The sequence below is a fragment of the Dryobates pubescens genome, chromosome 8, assembly GCF_014839835.1.
Source record: "Dryobates pubescens isolate bDryPub1 chromosome 8, bDryPub1.pri, whole genome shotgun sequence".
In the NCBI taxonomy this organism is placed as follows: domain Eukaryota; kingdom Metazoa; phylum Chordata; class Aves; order Piciformes; family Picidae; genus Dryobates; species Dryobates pubescens.
In genome coordinates this window covers 20,312,541-20,329,462 of record NC_071619.1, presented here as the reverse complement: position 1 = coordinate 20,329,462, position 16,922 = coordinate 20,312,541, and the positions used below count along the sequence as shown (strand labels likewise).

At 38.4% G+C, this 16,922-nt stretch overlaps 1 protein-coding gene across 2 annotated transcripts in view; it reads right to left on the bottom strand.

Annotated features, from left to right (window-relative positions):
- The window catches only part of ADK (adenosine kinase), a 287,668-nt gene that overhangs the window by 249,479 nt on the left and 21,267 nt on the right, over positions 1 to 16,922 (bottom strand). For both annotated transcript variants that reach the window (XM_054163190.1, XM_054163192.1), the window contains exon 3: positions 4,891 to 4,944. In XM_054163190.1, coding sequence (XP_054019165.1) covers positions 4,891 to 4,944 — 54 coding nt within the window. The remainder of the gene's footprint in view (positions 1 to 4,890; positions 4,945 to 16,922) is intronic.

Below are 16,922 nucleotides of genomic sequence, written 5' to 3'. Positions count from 1 at the left end.
TGTCCAGAAACATTGCTTACGGACTCAGTGGTACCACTAAACTCCAAACAATGCTTTTAAGACTCACAATGAATATATTTGAGTTGTCTATTCATACCAACTAGTCAAGCCACCAGGATTTTGCCACAGCCCACATTTTAGTAAAAGAAAATATTACTGAAAACACCTAACACCACTGTACACAGTGAAAATGGACTCTATACTGGGCACTGGGTAAAGAAATCAGTTGTTTCCACTTTAATATCAAGACAGTTTAGATTGCTCTCCATCACTTGCTGCAGGTAGCTTAGAATTATTCTCAAAAATCTCTGATGTGGAACCATAGTTTTGTTTTGGGGTTTGTGTTTGCTTTTTAAAGAAACAAAAAGAAACAACACAACCTAGGCAACATGCATGCACACACACACACGTACCTACGCTTGGTTAATATGACCTTCAGTAAAGTCATACAGTCCAGTTCTAAGAACTAAAAATAGGAGCACCTCTTCTAAAAGAGCTACACAAAGGCCAGCAGAAATATTTCAATTTTTCTCAGAATTTATGTGCTATTCTTAAAAGGGGGAGGGGGGGGGAAATCTGCAACAGTAAGGCCTCACCAACCTTAGTATGTGTAAGTTTCCCCAGCAGTCTTGCAGGATGAATGAGTTTTGTTCCTTCCATAAAGCATTAGTTGGGCTGGGGGAGGTAGGAAACATGCCCAGGGTATCTGTACAGCCACAAGCACATGCTTACTGTGCAAACTGAAGATACTTCTGTTCACTGATCTTTGTTATTCTTGCTGCAGAATAACAAACCAGTCTGTGAAAACAAATACAACTGTTTCTGATTCACTACGACATCAGCATGCTTGGCTTGATCATCAGTTAAAATGGTTTGAGCTAAGAGCTAATTTTTCATGGAAGCAAGCTGGGGAGCTCATGGCTGAGCTGCAGAACAGTAACCTTCACCTTGTGCACTTTCATTTCAGGAGCTGGTTGGGGCAGGTGGGGTAGATATTTCAAGCTGAACTCTGAAAAGAATGCATATATGCACAAGCTTACAACTTCAGTGCCAAGAAATTCTTTTAATGTATAAAAAGTACACACTAATGAGAAGACACAGTTTTAAAAGGTTGCTACAGTCAAAGTGAACTGGAAATAGGGAACAAAAAAAAAAGGGTTAAAAAAAAGGGTTATCTTTCACACCTTAACTCCTAACTTTAGCTTTTAAAATAGAGGTACAATGCCATGCTTGTAAACCAACTCCAGTCTGTGTTACTGGCTGTACTTCTATCTCTAGATAACTAAGATTCAAGGACACAAGGATCAAGTCAAGTCAGGGCATAGCAAGCCAAATTAGTTTTGGAGGTAAGGCACTAATTACTGGGGACAAAAAATTAGATTTTTATAAAGAACAGCCACATGGAAATTATCTAAGAAATTGAAGAATATGTGACAGTCACTGAAATGTTTGTTTATTAGATGAAGAATGCCAAATAAAGTCTTTATTAGCTAAGTCAACATAGAAGCTGCTGACATTTCAAAGACTGGAAGATAAAGTGTTTTAAGCAGGGGGATTTTGGCTCCGAACACAGAGTACAACTTTATTTGTATTTAGCTTAAAACTATCTGGACAGATTCAAGAGAGCACCTTAGTTATAAGGGCCCTGAACCTCAGGATAAGACCACAACCAAATCAGTGACAATTACTCTAGTGGCAAGTTGACATGCATCACCAAATGTCAGAATTGGCATTTCTTTTAAAATATGAAAGCCTTTCTAAATATCAGAAAGGAATAGTTAATTATCCAATGATTCTGCTGTAAATTAAATCAGAAAATTTAGCTTGAAGGATTGAAAGGCCTACAAGATTCACCACTCTAATCTGTTCTTTCACCATACTGTCAACATGGTCTGAGAAGGGTAGACAGCACATTAGGGAAGTTCCAAAGGTCTCTCCTGAAACAATCTGACACTGACCAACAAGAGTTTTGCCCCAGTCAAGCACCCAGGAACATTCCAGATGCCAAAGTCAATGGCACAAACGTGTTCTAATGCTTTCGTTATAATCAACATATAAACAATCTCAGGAGCTACTATAGTGATAACAATAGAAAACCAAAGGAAGGTTTCTGTTGAAGCCAATCCCTGTAAAACTTCAAGTTTATTGAATTTTCTTTTTTTAAAAGGAGTCAAACCCTTCAATTTAAGAAGTGACTATGCTGTAAATATGCCAGTAACTAATATGCAACATACTGAAAGCAAAGAGCTCAAATGGGATTTTAGTGTGTTTAAATATTTTTAAATGCAACAGCTCAGATCAAAATGTTCAGTTTAATCAGTATCTATTGTGCAAACAAAGCTTGCGTACGCAGTACAACTTGGCCTGTCCAAAATACAGATCTGTATGTTCTTTAACTTGTGTTTAACCCCACAACATGCTAGTCCTTTTAATACTTGCAGTTTATCTCTTTTTATATGGTCTAACATATTTAATGGGTTAATCACAATCATGCTGGTCAGAACTGTTCTGTCATTAGAGGAAGTGCTCATTGTAAAACCTTTTTACTGACTGATCAAAGGCAACTGCTGTTGCCTGTCTTTTGCCTGAAGTTCAAGTAGTTTGAATTTCATGAATACATTATGATGATGTACAAACCTAAGCTGAATGTCTTTTTCCACTCTGAAAGAACACAGAAATATTATTTCACTAGTAGTTCAAGCATTAAGGCACTTAGCAAGTTAGTTTGTTTGGGTTTTTTTCCCAAAGGAATTAACTCCTGATACCAGAATATATTTTTAGTGTTTGAAATCAGTATGACCTTACTGAGAAACATCCAAACTTTTGACATGGGAAAAACTTGACATCTTAATCTGATACAGTCACCTCATCTTACACTGATAAAGTCATTTGGACGCACTATGAAATAATGCAAAAAATGCTAGTGCAGTAACAGAAACAGACAACTCTGTGCAAGAGCTTAAAGTCCAAAATGGGAGGGGAGGGAAGAATGTGTGTGTGAAGAGAAAAAAAGGGAAAAAAAATGGGTTTCTTGTATTTAAGCATGCATACATACACAAAAAGGACCTAATTCCCCACTATCTTTATCTTGAAAGGAGGAAATACAAAAATAATACTAAAACCGTGTATCTTCTTTGGAAATACAAAATACTTCACTAGTCATCATGGACAAGACAGTGAGTAAGATTATGTAAGGGCTCACAAATTAAGCATTTTCCATTTTGTATCAACTAACTTTGTTGAAAACAACAAACCAGTTACAAAATACAGATTGGAGGGGTAGCAAAGAGGACATTTACATTGAGTATCTTCCAGGTAGCTCATGGAGAAAGGTGAATGAGGCAAGAAGAAACCTGGAATTCATGCACTGAATATAGCTCTTTGGCCAGTGGTATTAACAAGTGAGAATAAAAACAGCAGTAATAATAGACAACTACTTCACATAATTGAAAGCTTTAAGAACAAGAGAATTTTTAAACTGAATTTTGAAATACAAAGCATTATAGAATTGGCTTTATGTAACCTGTATGCTTACATGTGCAAGCGAGCAGGAATGTCCCAGTTGTGCTTTCTTATATTTAGTGATTACTTTTCTACCACTTGATGTAGTAACACTGGATAGGACTAATCAGTCATCAGAGAAAGCATACCAAGTTCTGATAAATCCCCTCAACTTCTGAACTATGTGCTTTGAAAGTGATTAACTTGGAGAACTTCAGTATGTGTTTCAAAACCTGGGGGGAAATAAACAAACCAACCCACACCCACAGAAACCAACAAACACATACCAAACAAGTGAAACAAAAAACCACAGAACACCACCATCACCACCAACAGAAAAGGCACAAAACAACACCAACAAAAACCACAAAAGAAGAACACAAAACACACCAAAGAAAGGGAAAGTACAAAAAAAGCATCCATAAGCCACACACATGCTCACCCTAAAAAGGTTTCAAAACCAGACAAACTCAGAACTCCAATCCCCTATACCTAGATAATATGTAGACAATACCTACCGGTCATTTCAGTGTGTATTTAGAAACATGTACATACATGCTTATGCACAGTACCCAGTATTTGCTTTCAACTCAGCTGTAGAGCTTTTGCATTTTAGGACATAGTGTGTCAAAATGAAAAATTAAGGTTATTTTTCCTGAGCATGGAAGACTATCTGAAAATTAGAATAAATTTCAAGCTTCTTTGGTTTGGACAAGTCTTTAAATGAAGGAGCAAACTAATTATACAGTTATTGCGATGTTTGATTAAGCTTCCTAGGGATACTTCTCCTTAAAGACAAAAGAAAGGTTCATTCAATGCTAGATCATATTTTAGTTTTCAGGCTACAAACATCAGATTAGCCAAAATAGGCATATAACCAACAGGGTGGCTCTTAGCTACACTCCACACCACAACCCAATTGTGTTGATGAGAACTTTGTAAAGTGGAAATGACCATGATGCAACATAAATACTCAAAATGAAATTTGTTAATATTGAACCTAAAAAGAAACTAAACAAAAATAAAAGATTTTTGGTTTAATTTCAGTCAGACATAAACATAGACTCAGAGTGGTCTGGGTTGGAAGGCACCTCCAAAGGTGATCTAGTCCAACCCAGACCCAGCGCAGGCAGGCAGTAGCTGCTAGAGTAACCACTGTCATACATAAAGCATGAACTATGAAAGCTGAGACATTTAAGTTGCATGTGTACCATCTGCAGTTAAGCAAAGAATTTGTAAAACAAATTAATGAAAAAAATCTTTACTTGTTTTTTAAAGCAATTAGTTTTCAGACAAGTTGTACAACCAACTGTCCTTGATAATAACATATTAATGTACATAAGAGTAAATACCTATAACATGCATGTATAGCACCATAAAAGAGCTTACAGTTCTTTGTGCCTCTCCTCTGCCAGAATTTGGTCATTTGGCTTCAGCCCATACCTTGAAAAACAAACAAACACAAAAAGAAGTTACTCCTCTGAGAATATATCCATAAAAAGTAGTTCTGTATTCTCAAACTGGCAAATTATTAAACTCTAGTATTTGTTGATTTGGATACCTCAAGTATTGTAAAGACATCAGAGTAAAGTCTTAAACATGTAATAAACAATTTATATTAAATCAAACTTAACATCACCCAGAACTTTTGCTTTATATCACAGCTTCAAATTATATCAGGTATTTTGGCTTGCTATACATATAAAAAATCTTCATACTATAAACTGTACACTGATCTTATATTTTGGATCTGAAAAAACAAGACAGTGAGGAATACAGACAATATGAGCACTACAACTAGCTGTACTGTTACCCCTGTAGCAAATAAAACTATCATTACAAAAAACATTGTATAGAAAAAATATACTATAACAATGGCCTATTTAGGAAAATTTCTGGAGTCCATCAAGAGAAAAACTCTATTCACTAACGATTTAATAGAATAGGTTGCCTACACACTGCGTGAATCAGACGGAAAAAGGAACAGAGTCTCCCTGAACAAGGGCTGCCACTACCAGTCATGCTGCAGATCGCACTGTCACTCAGTTGAGAGAATCTTTCAGTGACCTCACTTTTGTTCTGCCTCAGAGCTTTTGCCATTTCAAAACATTCTACAAATCTACCTGCTATGGTTTTCTGGGGGAGTTGATTTTTAGGGTTTGTTTGTTGTGGGTGTTCTGGCTGATTGGTTTATAAGACAGTCACAGCTATGTAAGCAGCTAGAAATGTTTATTTAATAGTTCTGCAGACAGCTAACCATTCACACTGCAGGTTCCCACTGTCCCTTTGCTGGTTTTGCTTGCTCCAGCCAACCATGCACAACCATGAATTATGCTGCAATCAAATTATCTTGCAAATGGATTTTTGTCTCAAATACGAGGATGAAAATCCTTGTAACATTTTACGGTATCTTCTGAAACTTGTTTTTCCAGCATTCATTTAAAAAGCAGCATCAACCCAAAACACATTCTTAAGCTTACCAGTGCTGCATTCAAACACAGAAGACACCAAATGACCGACCCATTTATCTTGATTACATATGCAGAGACTGCCTTAGGTTATTTGCCATAGTATCCTGCTGACTTGCAACCGTTTATTCACTTTGCTGCTAAATGCTTCAGGTAGTCACTTCTAATCAGGATACAGTGGAGTCCACCCAATTTCTCTTTCTAAAAGAAAGGGTAGTATTTGACTCTTACAGTAAATAGACTATTCTGTAACACACTCTTCAGTAACAGGTTCAGGTCACTTGGTTTAACTGCCTAGTCTTCTTCATACTTTACCCTCCTAGCAAAATTTTAACTGTTGTGATCTTCTATTTAATTCCAATTGTTTTCTGTAGTGAACAGTTCGAGGCTCTTTTTCTTAAATGAAAAAGACTCTAGCCCACTATCAGTCTTTTCATAATGCCACTACATCTCCTCGATATTGCCACGTGAGTAAGCAACTAGAATGCATTAAGCTTAACCCGGGGGTGGGGGGGAGATGATGAAAGCATTGAAAGCTTATGGGTAAGAGTCAAGGAACATGCAAACATGAGCGATACAGTTGTGGGTGTTTACTACAGGACACCAAACCAGGAAGAAGCTGTCAATGAGGCTGTCTACAGGCAGCTGGAAATAGCCTCAAGATCAAGTGCCCTGGAGCTCATGGGTGACTTCCATCACTCTGAAACTAGTTGGAAAGATCATACAGTCAACTATTAACAGTCCAAAAGGTTCCTCCAGTGCATTGATGACAACTTTCTGCTGCAGGTAGTTGAAGAACCAATGAGGAGAAGCACAAACAAAGAAGTACTGGTTATAGATATTAAGGTTGGGGGTAATCTTGGCTGTAATGACCACAACACTTTAGAGTTTAATAACAACAGACAAAAAAGCAGGGTGATAAGTAAAATTTCAACCCTGGACTTGAAGAGAGCTAACTTTGCCCTCTTCAAAACTTTACCTAGAAATAGCCAGTGGGCTAGGGCTCTGGAAGGAAGGAAAGTCCAAAACAGATGGCTACTATTCAAACTTTACCTCCTCCAAGTTCAAGAAAAAAGTATTTCCTTGAAAAAAAAAAAATCAAGTAAGGGAGGCAAGAGAACTGCACAGATAAGCAGGGAGCTCTTGGAAAAACTCAAAAAGAAAAAGGAGGTTTACAATATGTGGAAAAAAGGTCTGATCAACTGGGAGGATTATAGAAATATTGTCAGAGAATATAGAGATGTAACAAGAAAGGCCAAGGTTCTCTTGGAGCTGAGTCTTGACAAGGAGATGAAAGAAAACAAGAGCAGCTTTTTCAAATACATCAATGACAAAAGGAAGAGCAAGGAAAAGGTGGGCCCCGTATTGAATTATATGGGAGATACAGTAACAGACATGCAGAGACAGCAGAGTTACTGAATGCCTTCTTTGCCTCAGTCTTTAGTCCTAAGACTGGCCCTCAGGAACCCCAGTCTCTGGAAGCAAGGGGGCAGAAATAGAGGGAGGAGGACACTCCACTAGTCAGTCAGGACTGGGTTAGAGATCACTTCTACCAACTGAAAATACACAAATCCATGAGCCCCAATGGGGTGCATCCATGAGTGCTGAGAGAGCTGCTGATACTGTTGCTGCGCGCTGAGCCTCTCACCATCATTTTTGAAAAGTCAGAGAGAACAGGAGAGGTGCCTGACAACTGGAAGAAAGTGAATATCACTCCAGTCTTCAAAAAAGGTGAGAAGAAAGACCCAGTCAACTACAGACCAGTCAGCCTCACCTCCATCCCTGGAACGATGGAGTAGCTCATGGTGGAGGTCATCTCTAACCACATGGAAGACATGAAGTAGCCAACATGGTTTTGCCAAGGGGAGATCTTGCTTGACTAATCTATAGCCTTCTACACAACCAAGACCAAACAGGTAGATGAGGGAAGAGCAGCAGATGTCATATACATTGACTTTAGTAAGGCTTTTGATACTGTCTCCCATAATATCCTCATAGAAAAGATCAAGAAATGTGGTGTAGATGGCTGGTCCATGAGGTGGATTGAAAACTGACTCAGCAGAGTTCAGAGGGTTGTCATGAGTGGCACAGAATCAACTTGGAGGCCTGTAGCCAGTGGTGTTCCCCAGGGATCAGTATCGGGTCCAGTTTTGTTCAATATCTTCATCAATGACCTGAATGAGAGGATTCAGAGTACCCTCAGCAAGTTTGTTGATGGCACAGAACTGGGGGGGTGGCTGACAGCCCGTCAGGCTGTGCAGCCAATGAGATCTGGACAGGCTGGAGAGCTGGGTGCAGGCAAACCTCATGAAGTTCAGTAAGGACAAGGGCAGGGTCCCGCATCTGGGGAGGAATAACAAAAGGCACCAGTACAGGTTAGGGGCTGCCCTGCTGGAAAACAGCTTCACAGAGAAAGACCTTTGAGTCCTAGCAGACAGCAAGTTCACCATGGGACAACAATGTGCCCTTGTGGCCAAGAGGGCCAATGGTACCTGGAGGTGGATCAAGTGTGTCCAGCAGGTCCAAGGAGGTTCTTCTCCCCCTCTATTCTGCCCTAGTAAGACCACACCTGGAATACTGTGTCCAGTTTTAGGCTCCCCAGCTCAAGAGAGACAGGGATCTGCTGGAAGGAGTTCAACAGAGAGCCATGAGGATGATCATGGGACTTGAGCATCTCCCCTATGAAGACAGACTGAGAGACCTGGAACTGTTTTATCTTAAGACTGAGAAAGGATCTCATTGATGTCTATAGATATCTGAGGGGTGGGTGTCAAGTGGAGGGAGCCAATCTATTTTCAGTGGTGCACAGTAATAAGACAAGAAACGACGGATACAAACTTGAACATAGATTTCACCTCAATATGAGGAGAAACTTCTTTACAGTGAGTGTGACAGAGTACTGTAACAGGTTGCCCAGAGGGGTTGTAGAGTCTCCTTCTCTACAGACTTTCAAAACTCACCTGGATGTGTTCCTGTGTGGACTACCCTAGGTGATCCTGCTTTTGGCAGGGGCATCAGATTTGATCTCTGGAGGTCACTTCCAACCTCTAACATTCTGTGATTTGTCCCGTCTTAAGACTTCAATTGATACTGGAAAATTCTAAAAGGAGTACCTTGCAGAAGTCAGAGGACACTAAATCTGCAATCTTACTTAAAATGAAATTACATTATTTGTTGAAAGGGTCTACCTGTAACAGAGAGATAAACCTTTGGTTCATATACAGTCCATTTTGTAAATGGAGATAATTTTGCCCATTAAAACTAAAGTTGTAACCCTTCTTCCCTACAAATAACACTGCAGGATTTTTCACTGAACAGAAATCAGGCTACTTCATCTAGAACTGAATATAATTTTATTTGCTGAGATCTAGAAATAGTATTTATATTAGAGGTTTTTCAAATTTCCAGATTCCTTGTTCCTTCACTTTTTTCTCTCTAAATCACAATTTAACACCCAGTTAAACTGGGGGGGGGGGGGGGGAACCACAACAAAAATCACCACAAAAAACAGACAGCAAATAAAACCCTTCAGACTAGTAAGTCAGCTACATAAAACATCACAATGGGAATGCTGTTTAACAGATGTGTGATTTTCACCCAGGGTATGTTACTGACATACCACAGAGGGGTGCAGAAGGGACACAGTTGCTATCCCTGAGGTTTGCAGAATGGTTCCTTTAGTGAACTTTAGCTCACCTAATCTTTTTTTACCACCACCCATCTTTCCATTCACAATGAAAATGGAATTTTAAAAATATTCTTCCTAACCCCTAAAGTTGCTGCCTTGATAGCAGCTTGGCAAAGAAAATTTCCCACAAAGGGACATGCATGCCGAGTTCAAACTCTTATTAGCATTTTATGCATTAAGACATGATGCATATTACATTTCATAAACATCTGCTGAAGCATTTAATAAATTTAAATGCCCAACCAGCATAGTGAAAAATGTACATAATATTTCCCAATATGTGTTTCATCAGTAAGATTGCTAAGAACCAGATGGTTTCTCCCTAATTCCTGAAGGTTAGATCTGGGAGAATTTCCCCAAAATGCATTTTAGGAGCCAAGGATACTAGATGCAAAATTGAAGCCAAAGACATGTAGTTGAAAAACTTAAAATAAGGACATTTAAAACCATCCAAGCAACCAGAACAACATACTGCACATGTATTATACACTTACACACTAGTAAGGAGAAAAGAATCAAATATGCCATGGAAGTGGGCAAAAGAACTGAAGGAACTACAGCTTCACTCTTTTTTCCTGTTTTCTGCCCTGTGAAATTCAATGTTCAACACATCCTAGAACATTAAATAACGGTTTATTCTTTTCACCTGTCCAGTGCCAGACTTTGATACCATTTCAAAATGTTAATAGTCTCCTCATCACTGTGCAAGATCATATTACAAAATGGGGACCTGAGAATAAAAACATGCAAAGGTAGACTGCAAAGCCATAGGTGTCAAAAACTGCAGTACATACCAAAAAATATACATTTTAGCACTTTGATATGTCCTTCACTGACTGGAAGAGTAGACAATGTTCCAGTCACCCCCTTTGAATAGGAAGCTGAACACAGTCATGAAGATGACCAGAAAAAGTGCCCCAACTGCAGCAATTATCACACTGCACAGCAGCCTATTTCCACCAGACTAGTGCAGCTGCCTACCCAGATACACACCCTCAGCCTTTTGAACATCACAGCTGATGGCTTCTGACAGTCCAATAGGCTGATTATTTATTAATAGGTAAAACTTCCACATTTGAAAGACAGCAGCTTTCTCCCCAAACTCAGCTCCTCATGGAATTCTTGAACCACATCATCCTGGTCTAACCTCTAGATGTCACCATACCATAGTCACTCCAAAATACTCTGTTCTATCAAAGTTCAAGTGTCCCAGCTGCAGACTGGAGCTAACAGACAGTCATTCATTACCCATCCTCTAACTGCAGCTTAAGGAAGAAGTTTCTCATTGCTTTATATTACTGCCTTTAGTGTCAAGATAATTTCTTTTAACATTATTCTTTCCAAACTGTTTACAAAAGGTATGTTTAGGCATTTATCAGGACAAACAAGCAACCTAATCCTATGTTTCACCAAGAAACAAAGACCCAACTTTCATGCTCTGGAAAAGCACCCCTCTGTCCTCTGACAACAATGCAGCACAGTAATACAGGACATCTAAATTAGAACAGAATAGAACAGGTTGGAAGAGACCTTCAAGATCATCGCATCCAACCCATCAACCAATCCAACCCACCTAAACAACTAAACCATAGCACCCAGCACCCCATCAAGTCTCCTCCTGAACACCTCCAATGACAGCGACTCCACCCCCCCCCCAGGCAGCCCATTCCAATGGGCAATCACTCTCTCTGTATAGAACTTCTTCCTAACATCCAACCTAAACCTCCCCTGGCGCAGCCTGAGACTGTGTCCTCTTGTTCGGGTACTGGCCACCTGGGAGAAGAGACCAAGATCCGCCTGTCTACAGCGTCCCTTCAGGTAGTTGTAGAGAGCAATAAGGTCTCCCCTGAGTCTCCTCTTCTCCAGGCTAAGCAATCCCAGCTCCCTCAGCCTCTCCTCATAAGGCTTGTGTTCCAAACCCCTCACCAACTTCGTTGCCTGCTGAACAAAGCAATTTGAGTAGAAACAGGATATGGGGCAATGCTTTCAAACTAGAGAAGAGCAGATTTAGATTGGATGTTAGGAACAGGTTCTTTACCATAAGGGTAGTGGAACACTGGAACAGGTTGCCCAGGGAGGTGGTTGAGGCCCCATACCTGGAGATATTCAAGGTGACATGCAAAAGGGATCTGGGCAACCCAATCTAGTTGAGGAGGCCCCTGTGTACTGCAGAAGGCGCTGGTCTAGATGACCTTTGGAGACCCCTTCCAACCCAGATCATTCTATTCCATTCTATTCTTTCATCACTTGTGAATTGTGACCAGTAGCACTACCAGAACTCAGACCTCAACTTCACATTATTCTCTTCTTTATTAATTGCTGCAGTCTCAGAACTGAATTTTATGTTCATGCAAATACATAAATATAAACAAATTTTGTCACCCAAGCCATTAACTATAAATTCACAAACACATTAATCTTAAATATTTTCCCTTTCTACTTTACTGAAATTGGAGTAGCACAAACCCAGATTAAAAGGTTATTGCAGGTTGAGGATAGATATTATACACTGCCAGAATGGTGTTCAGGAAATTTTGCTGTACATACAGCTACATATCGCAAAATCATAGAATGCTTTGGCTTGAAAGGGACTTTTAAAGGTCATTTAGTCAAATCCCTCTGTAGACAGCAAGAATGCCTTTAAATCAAGTTGCTCAGAGCCTCATTCAACCTGACTTTGTATGTTTTCAGAGATGGGACACCTACCATCTCTCTGGATAACTTGTTCCAGTATTTCACCACCCTCCTTAGATAAGGAAGAAAATTTTTTCAGTCCTAATCTACCATCTTTAGCTCAAAAACATTACCCCTTGTCTTGTCACAACAGGCTCCACTAAAAGGCCTGTCCTCATCTTTCCTGTAGTCAGCAATTTTACAGTAATGTATTTCATGTAGCAAACATCCATAAGGCATGGTTCCCTTCAGGCAGCATCCAATTTTACAGTCTTAACCAAATCAAAAGAAAACACAGCCTGCACTAATTATGTGCTGCTGGAAAACTCCAGCTGAGTATCAAGTTCAGATCTGCCCTATGAACAAGAATTTCCTGAAAAGCTGGTAAAACTCACCTGTCCTAAGACTCAACATAAAAACTGGTAAAGAGCAAACACTTTAATTTTTATTTTTCAGAATTTTTTCAAAATTAATTCACCTTTCAAAACTTCTGACTTGAGTCTACCAACCTAAGCAAAAAATTATGTAGAAACAATAGACTAAAAATTTGCACAAATCAGCACCAACATAGACACTGCTGTGTGGGCCAGAAGAACCCAGATGAAATCTCTATCACGTGCACTACTCAAAGAAGTACAAAAACCTGTATACATATCAGCAGTATTTTCAAGAATACTTGGAAAGGATCAGGACACTAGAGATAAAAAAATTTTGTGTATTAACCATTAGTGTGAGAGGTCAGCAAAAAAAAATATTTAAAACTATTCCAAGCAATACTAAGTTGTGACAGTGAAGCACCATAGGAAGCTCTAAACATAGATCTCTGCAGACATTCCTCTGTTGCCTTTGATGTACAAATAAATATGAACTTCATGCCACAGCACATGGCTCTGATTAATCTTTCTTCCCTTTAAATACACTTGGGCTTTGCTAACACATAAGTTTATTTTATTTGACATAGTTTGCTGCATTATTTCCCAGACTGACTAAAAACAGAATGCATGAAGAGAGATTTCTAGCATGTTCATTGAACTTTGCAGATAAATGGTAAAAAAAGGAACAGTGTGATTTATCTGTCAGAGACCTACAGAACATTGGTCATATTAACTGGACAAGTAGAATTTGTGCTATACTAGGCTATGCTGCATCAAAAAAGCTTCTAAAACAAAGCTCTGTAGAAGCATTTCTACAAAAATTTTCAAAGCCATTAAGAAACCTTAAGGACTTCAATACAGTCACCTTATATTTCAGATTCATCTGAAGAAGTTTCTGTAAGAATGATTTACGTTGCTTCACCTTGCAAGTGAAGTTAAGGCAACTTCCACTGTTCTAAAAAAAGACATGCAATCCTTTTTCTGTTGGCTTTTCTTAATTATTAATCTCGCAAAAACTAGGACAACCAGCCTGTGGGACACTGGCGCTCACATGTCCTTTTTCAGACTTTATTGACTGCTTTCTACCACACACAGTTAACACATCCCACAGGATCTTTCAGCCATATGTGAACCTGCTACAACAGTGCATCCACATGAGCATTTACAGACCAATGCACACAGCAAACCCAACAGAAGCTCCCAAAATACTTCTATCAGATTTATGGAGGATGGGCAAAGAAGGTCAGCCTGTTTCAGAACTTCCATCTGTAGTTTATCACACAGAATGAGTAATGCTGCCATAACTGCTAACTCCATTTATTCTGAATTCATTTATACAGAGATCAAAAGACAGTTTGTTAACTGCTTTTCCTACAATAGTAAAATATTACTTACAGCAAGGCAGCATTTCTGCATTTCTGACAAGGTGACAGTTGCTTACAAATTTCAGCTAAGTCTAATGCAGCTTTACTCTTGTGATTAGCCAAGTAATCTTTTTGTTATACACAACTATGAAGTGTAAGCATCATCTCCTGTATTTGTTTGCATCATTAACTTAAAAGCTTGCTGAGCCAGACTGCAGAGGATGTGCATTTTCTAAATCAAGATGAAAACAACAAAAAACCTACAACACAGACCACACATAATGTATAAATTCAGCAGCCAAATTCACCACAGACCAGATGCAAAAAACCCAAACAAACAAACAACGAACAGTGAATGGCTTTGATTCATACCCTGGGAGTTCACGCAGTCTCGCTTGACTTGCATTGTTCTTATTCTGCTCATTTAATAATTTGCTTTTTCTTTTTTTTTTTTCTTCCCCTCATAAATTCTTCTACTCCTTTGCTAAAGTCTCCCAACTTCACCATCTGAAAGGCACTACACTTCCCATTCCCTCAAAATTTCTCTCCCCTTTAGCCTCATATTTCATAATAGGGTATCTGGTGTCTGCTGCTCTTACACTCTTTCTTGGCCTCAAATTGACAACAAAAACAGATACTCCTTTCTTCATTAATTTCAGCTGATCACAATTCATTTTTAATCTAGGATGACAATTTCAGGGGAAAATACCAAGTAAATACTGGTTTGTATACAAACTGTAAATCCAGAATCGCTTCTTTGAAAAACTGAAAGACTAAGGAAGGGTTTCATGACAGTAATACAATCCCAAAGAAAGCCTGCTTCCAGAATAATCTAAGTCTTGCAACAGTCCACTTGCAGTAACAAAAGAGAAAACTGCCTCACAGACTTTTCAGGTTCTCCTTTAGGAAAGTGTTAGGGCTGTGAGCCAATGCACACCTCAGATTGACTTCAACATGGATCAGTGCTAGATCAAATACTATACCACACATTTATGAGCAATCTTGAATTAGGTTCAGTAGCAACTGACGAAATCCATGGATGACAGTAGACTGGCGAGGGTATGCAGTGAAAACAGAACATTCTAAAGGACAGAATGATGAACCCATTCAAACACAGTAACTTCAAAATAGAGAGAGATGCAGAGCCAAGTAGGCAAATTAAAAAAAAAAAACCATGGGCAAGGAAAAAGGCATCCCACAGAGTAGTAGTGCAGAGGTGGGAAACCAGGCGTCATAACCTATATCTAACTGGACCTGAGCTTCCAGTTCATACTAAATATTGAAGAAATTAATTACTTTAATATAGAAATAGGAAACAGCAAAAGAAACCAAAAAACAAAACCCAGCAAAATAAACCAATGTGAGTGGTCTGCCTCCCTAATTATTTCTACTTTTAAACCAGAAAACAAGTAGCTAAAAGTTTAGCTTAGAAAGATGATCTGTAGGTAGGAGTAAAGCTCACATTTGTAAAATGGGAAAGAGACATGAAAAAATAGCAAGAGAAGGTTAAGGTACTTCTGTATGAAGATTGTTAAAAATAAATTACTTGATAGTTATTTGGCTGTATCACATGCTGTACAAACATCTGCTTTTCAGGAAAAAACCTTGGAATTTCTGCATGAAAGAGAATCCAAAATATCTGCAGAAAGATTTACATTTCAATGCAAAATTAAATTACACTTCTGAAACCTAAGAGAAAAATTAAATACAATTGTTGACATCATCAATTACAAGGATTTTCCCCCAATTTTTTGCATGGATATGATTACTAATTTAAATACAAACATTATTAAGCATATTTTTAATGGTGTTTCTTTCTTTGGGTTTTTTGGTGGCTTGGGCTGGTTTTTTTGGTTGTTGTTTCCCCCCCCCCCCCAAATCTTGATCAACATTTCCCCAAAGAGCTGTTCCTAAATTATTCAGTGTAGTAAGACAAGAATCTCCACTGATAATGTAGTTGGAAATCAGAGCTTTAATCAGCTAATAATATTCTAAGACAGATTTAAAAGGCTTTTGAAATTGAAGTCAAAACAATAATAGGTTTAAATGATTAAAAGGGATTAAGAAAGTCAGGAAAGTTCATAGCCTGTTAATCACCAAGACTGGGGAAAACTATGATCATTTAATAGGGTCAGCCCTATCACTCTGGACTTAAGCATATAGTAGTGGCTGTGTCAAAACAGTTTTCTTAACTATAAAGTGCCAAGCTAAAAATTCAAGACTCTTAAATACTTCCAATATACAGATTAAAAACAAAACAAAACCAAAAAAATCCAGTAACATTTTGAAGCATCTTCCTGAAAGACTTTTTAAAAAGCTGTACACACTCTGTGCATTATTTTGAAAATTGGTAGTCTGAATTCTATACTCATTACACTTAGTAATGTATTTTGTTGGCCTTTATATCACAATTTTCTTCAACTAGAAATAAACATTGATTTCCAGTTGAGTTAATTTTTATCATCAACACGAACCAGCTTTACCAATCTTGCATTAAAGTTTCATTTACATGAAAACTTAACAAAAACCCATCGGAAGTAACATCCACATAACCTAAACAGTAATAAACTGAAGAGCTCCTGTTCTCTTCCTAGTTGTCCACTATTACTTGCCATTATCACTACAAAATTTATTGTTCATATCAATCTATACCAGTTCTACAAAATATCCTTTCAGCACTAGTACTGAAATCTCCATATACATGGCTGCTGCAAAGAGTTCTGCTTTCAGAAGGAAATTGTAACAAAATATTATTCAGCAAAGGTAAACTAGTGTGGTTCTGGATGTGATCCTGAGATTCTCCAGCCTAGACTTACAGATTATTTTAATGAATTATTCTACATAAAGACTCTCT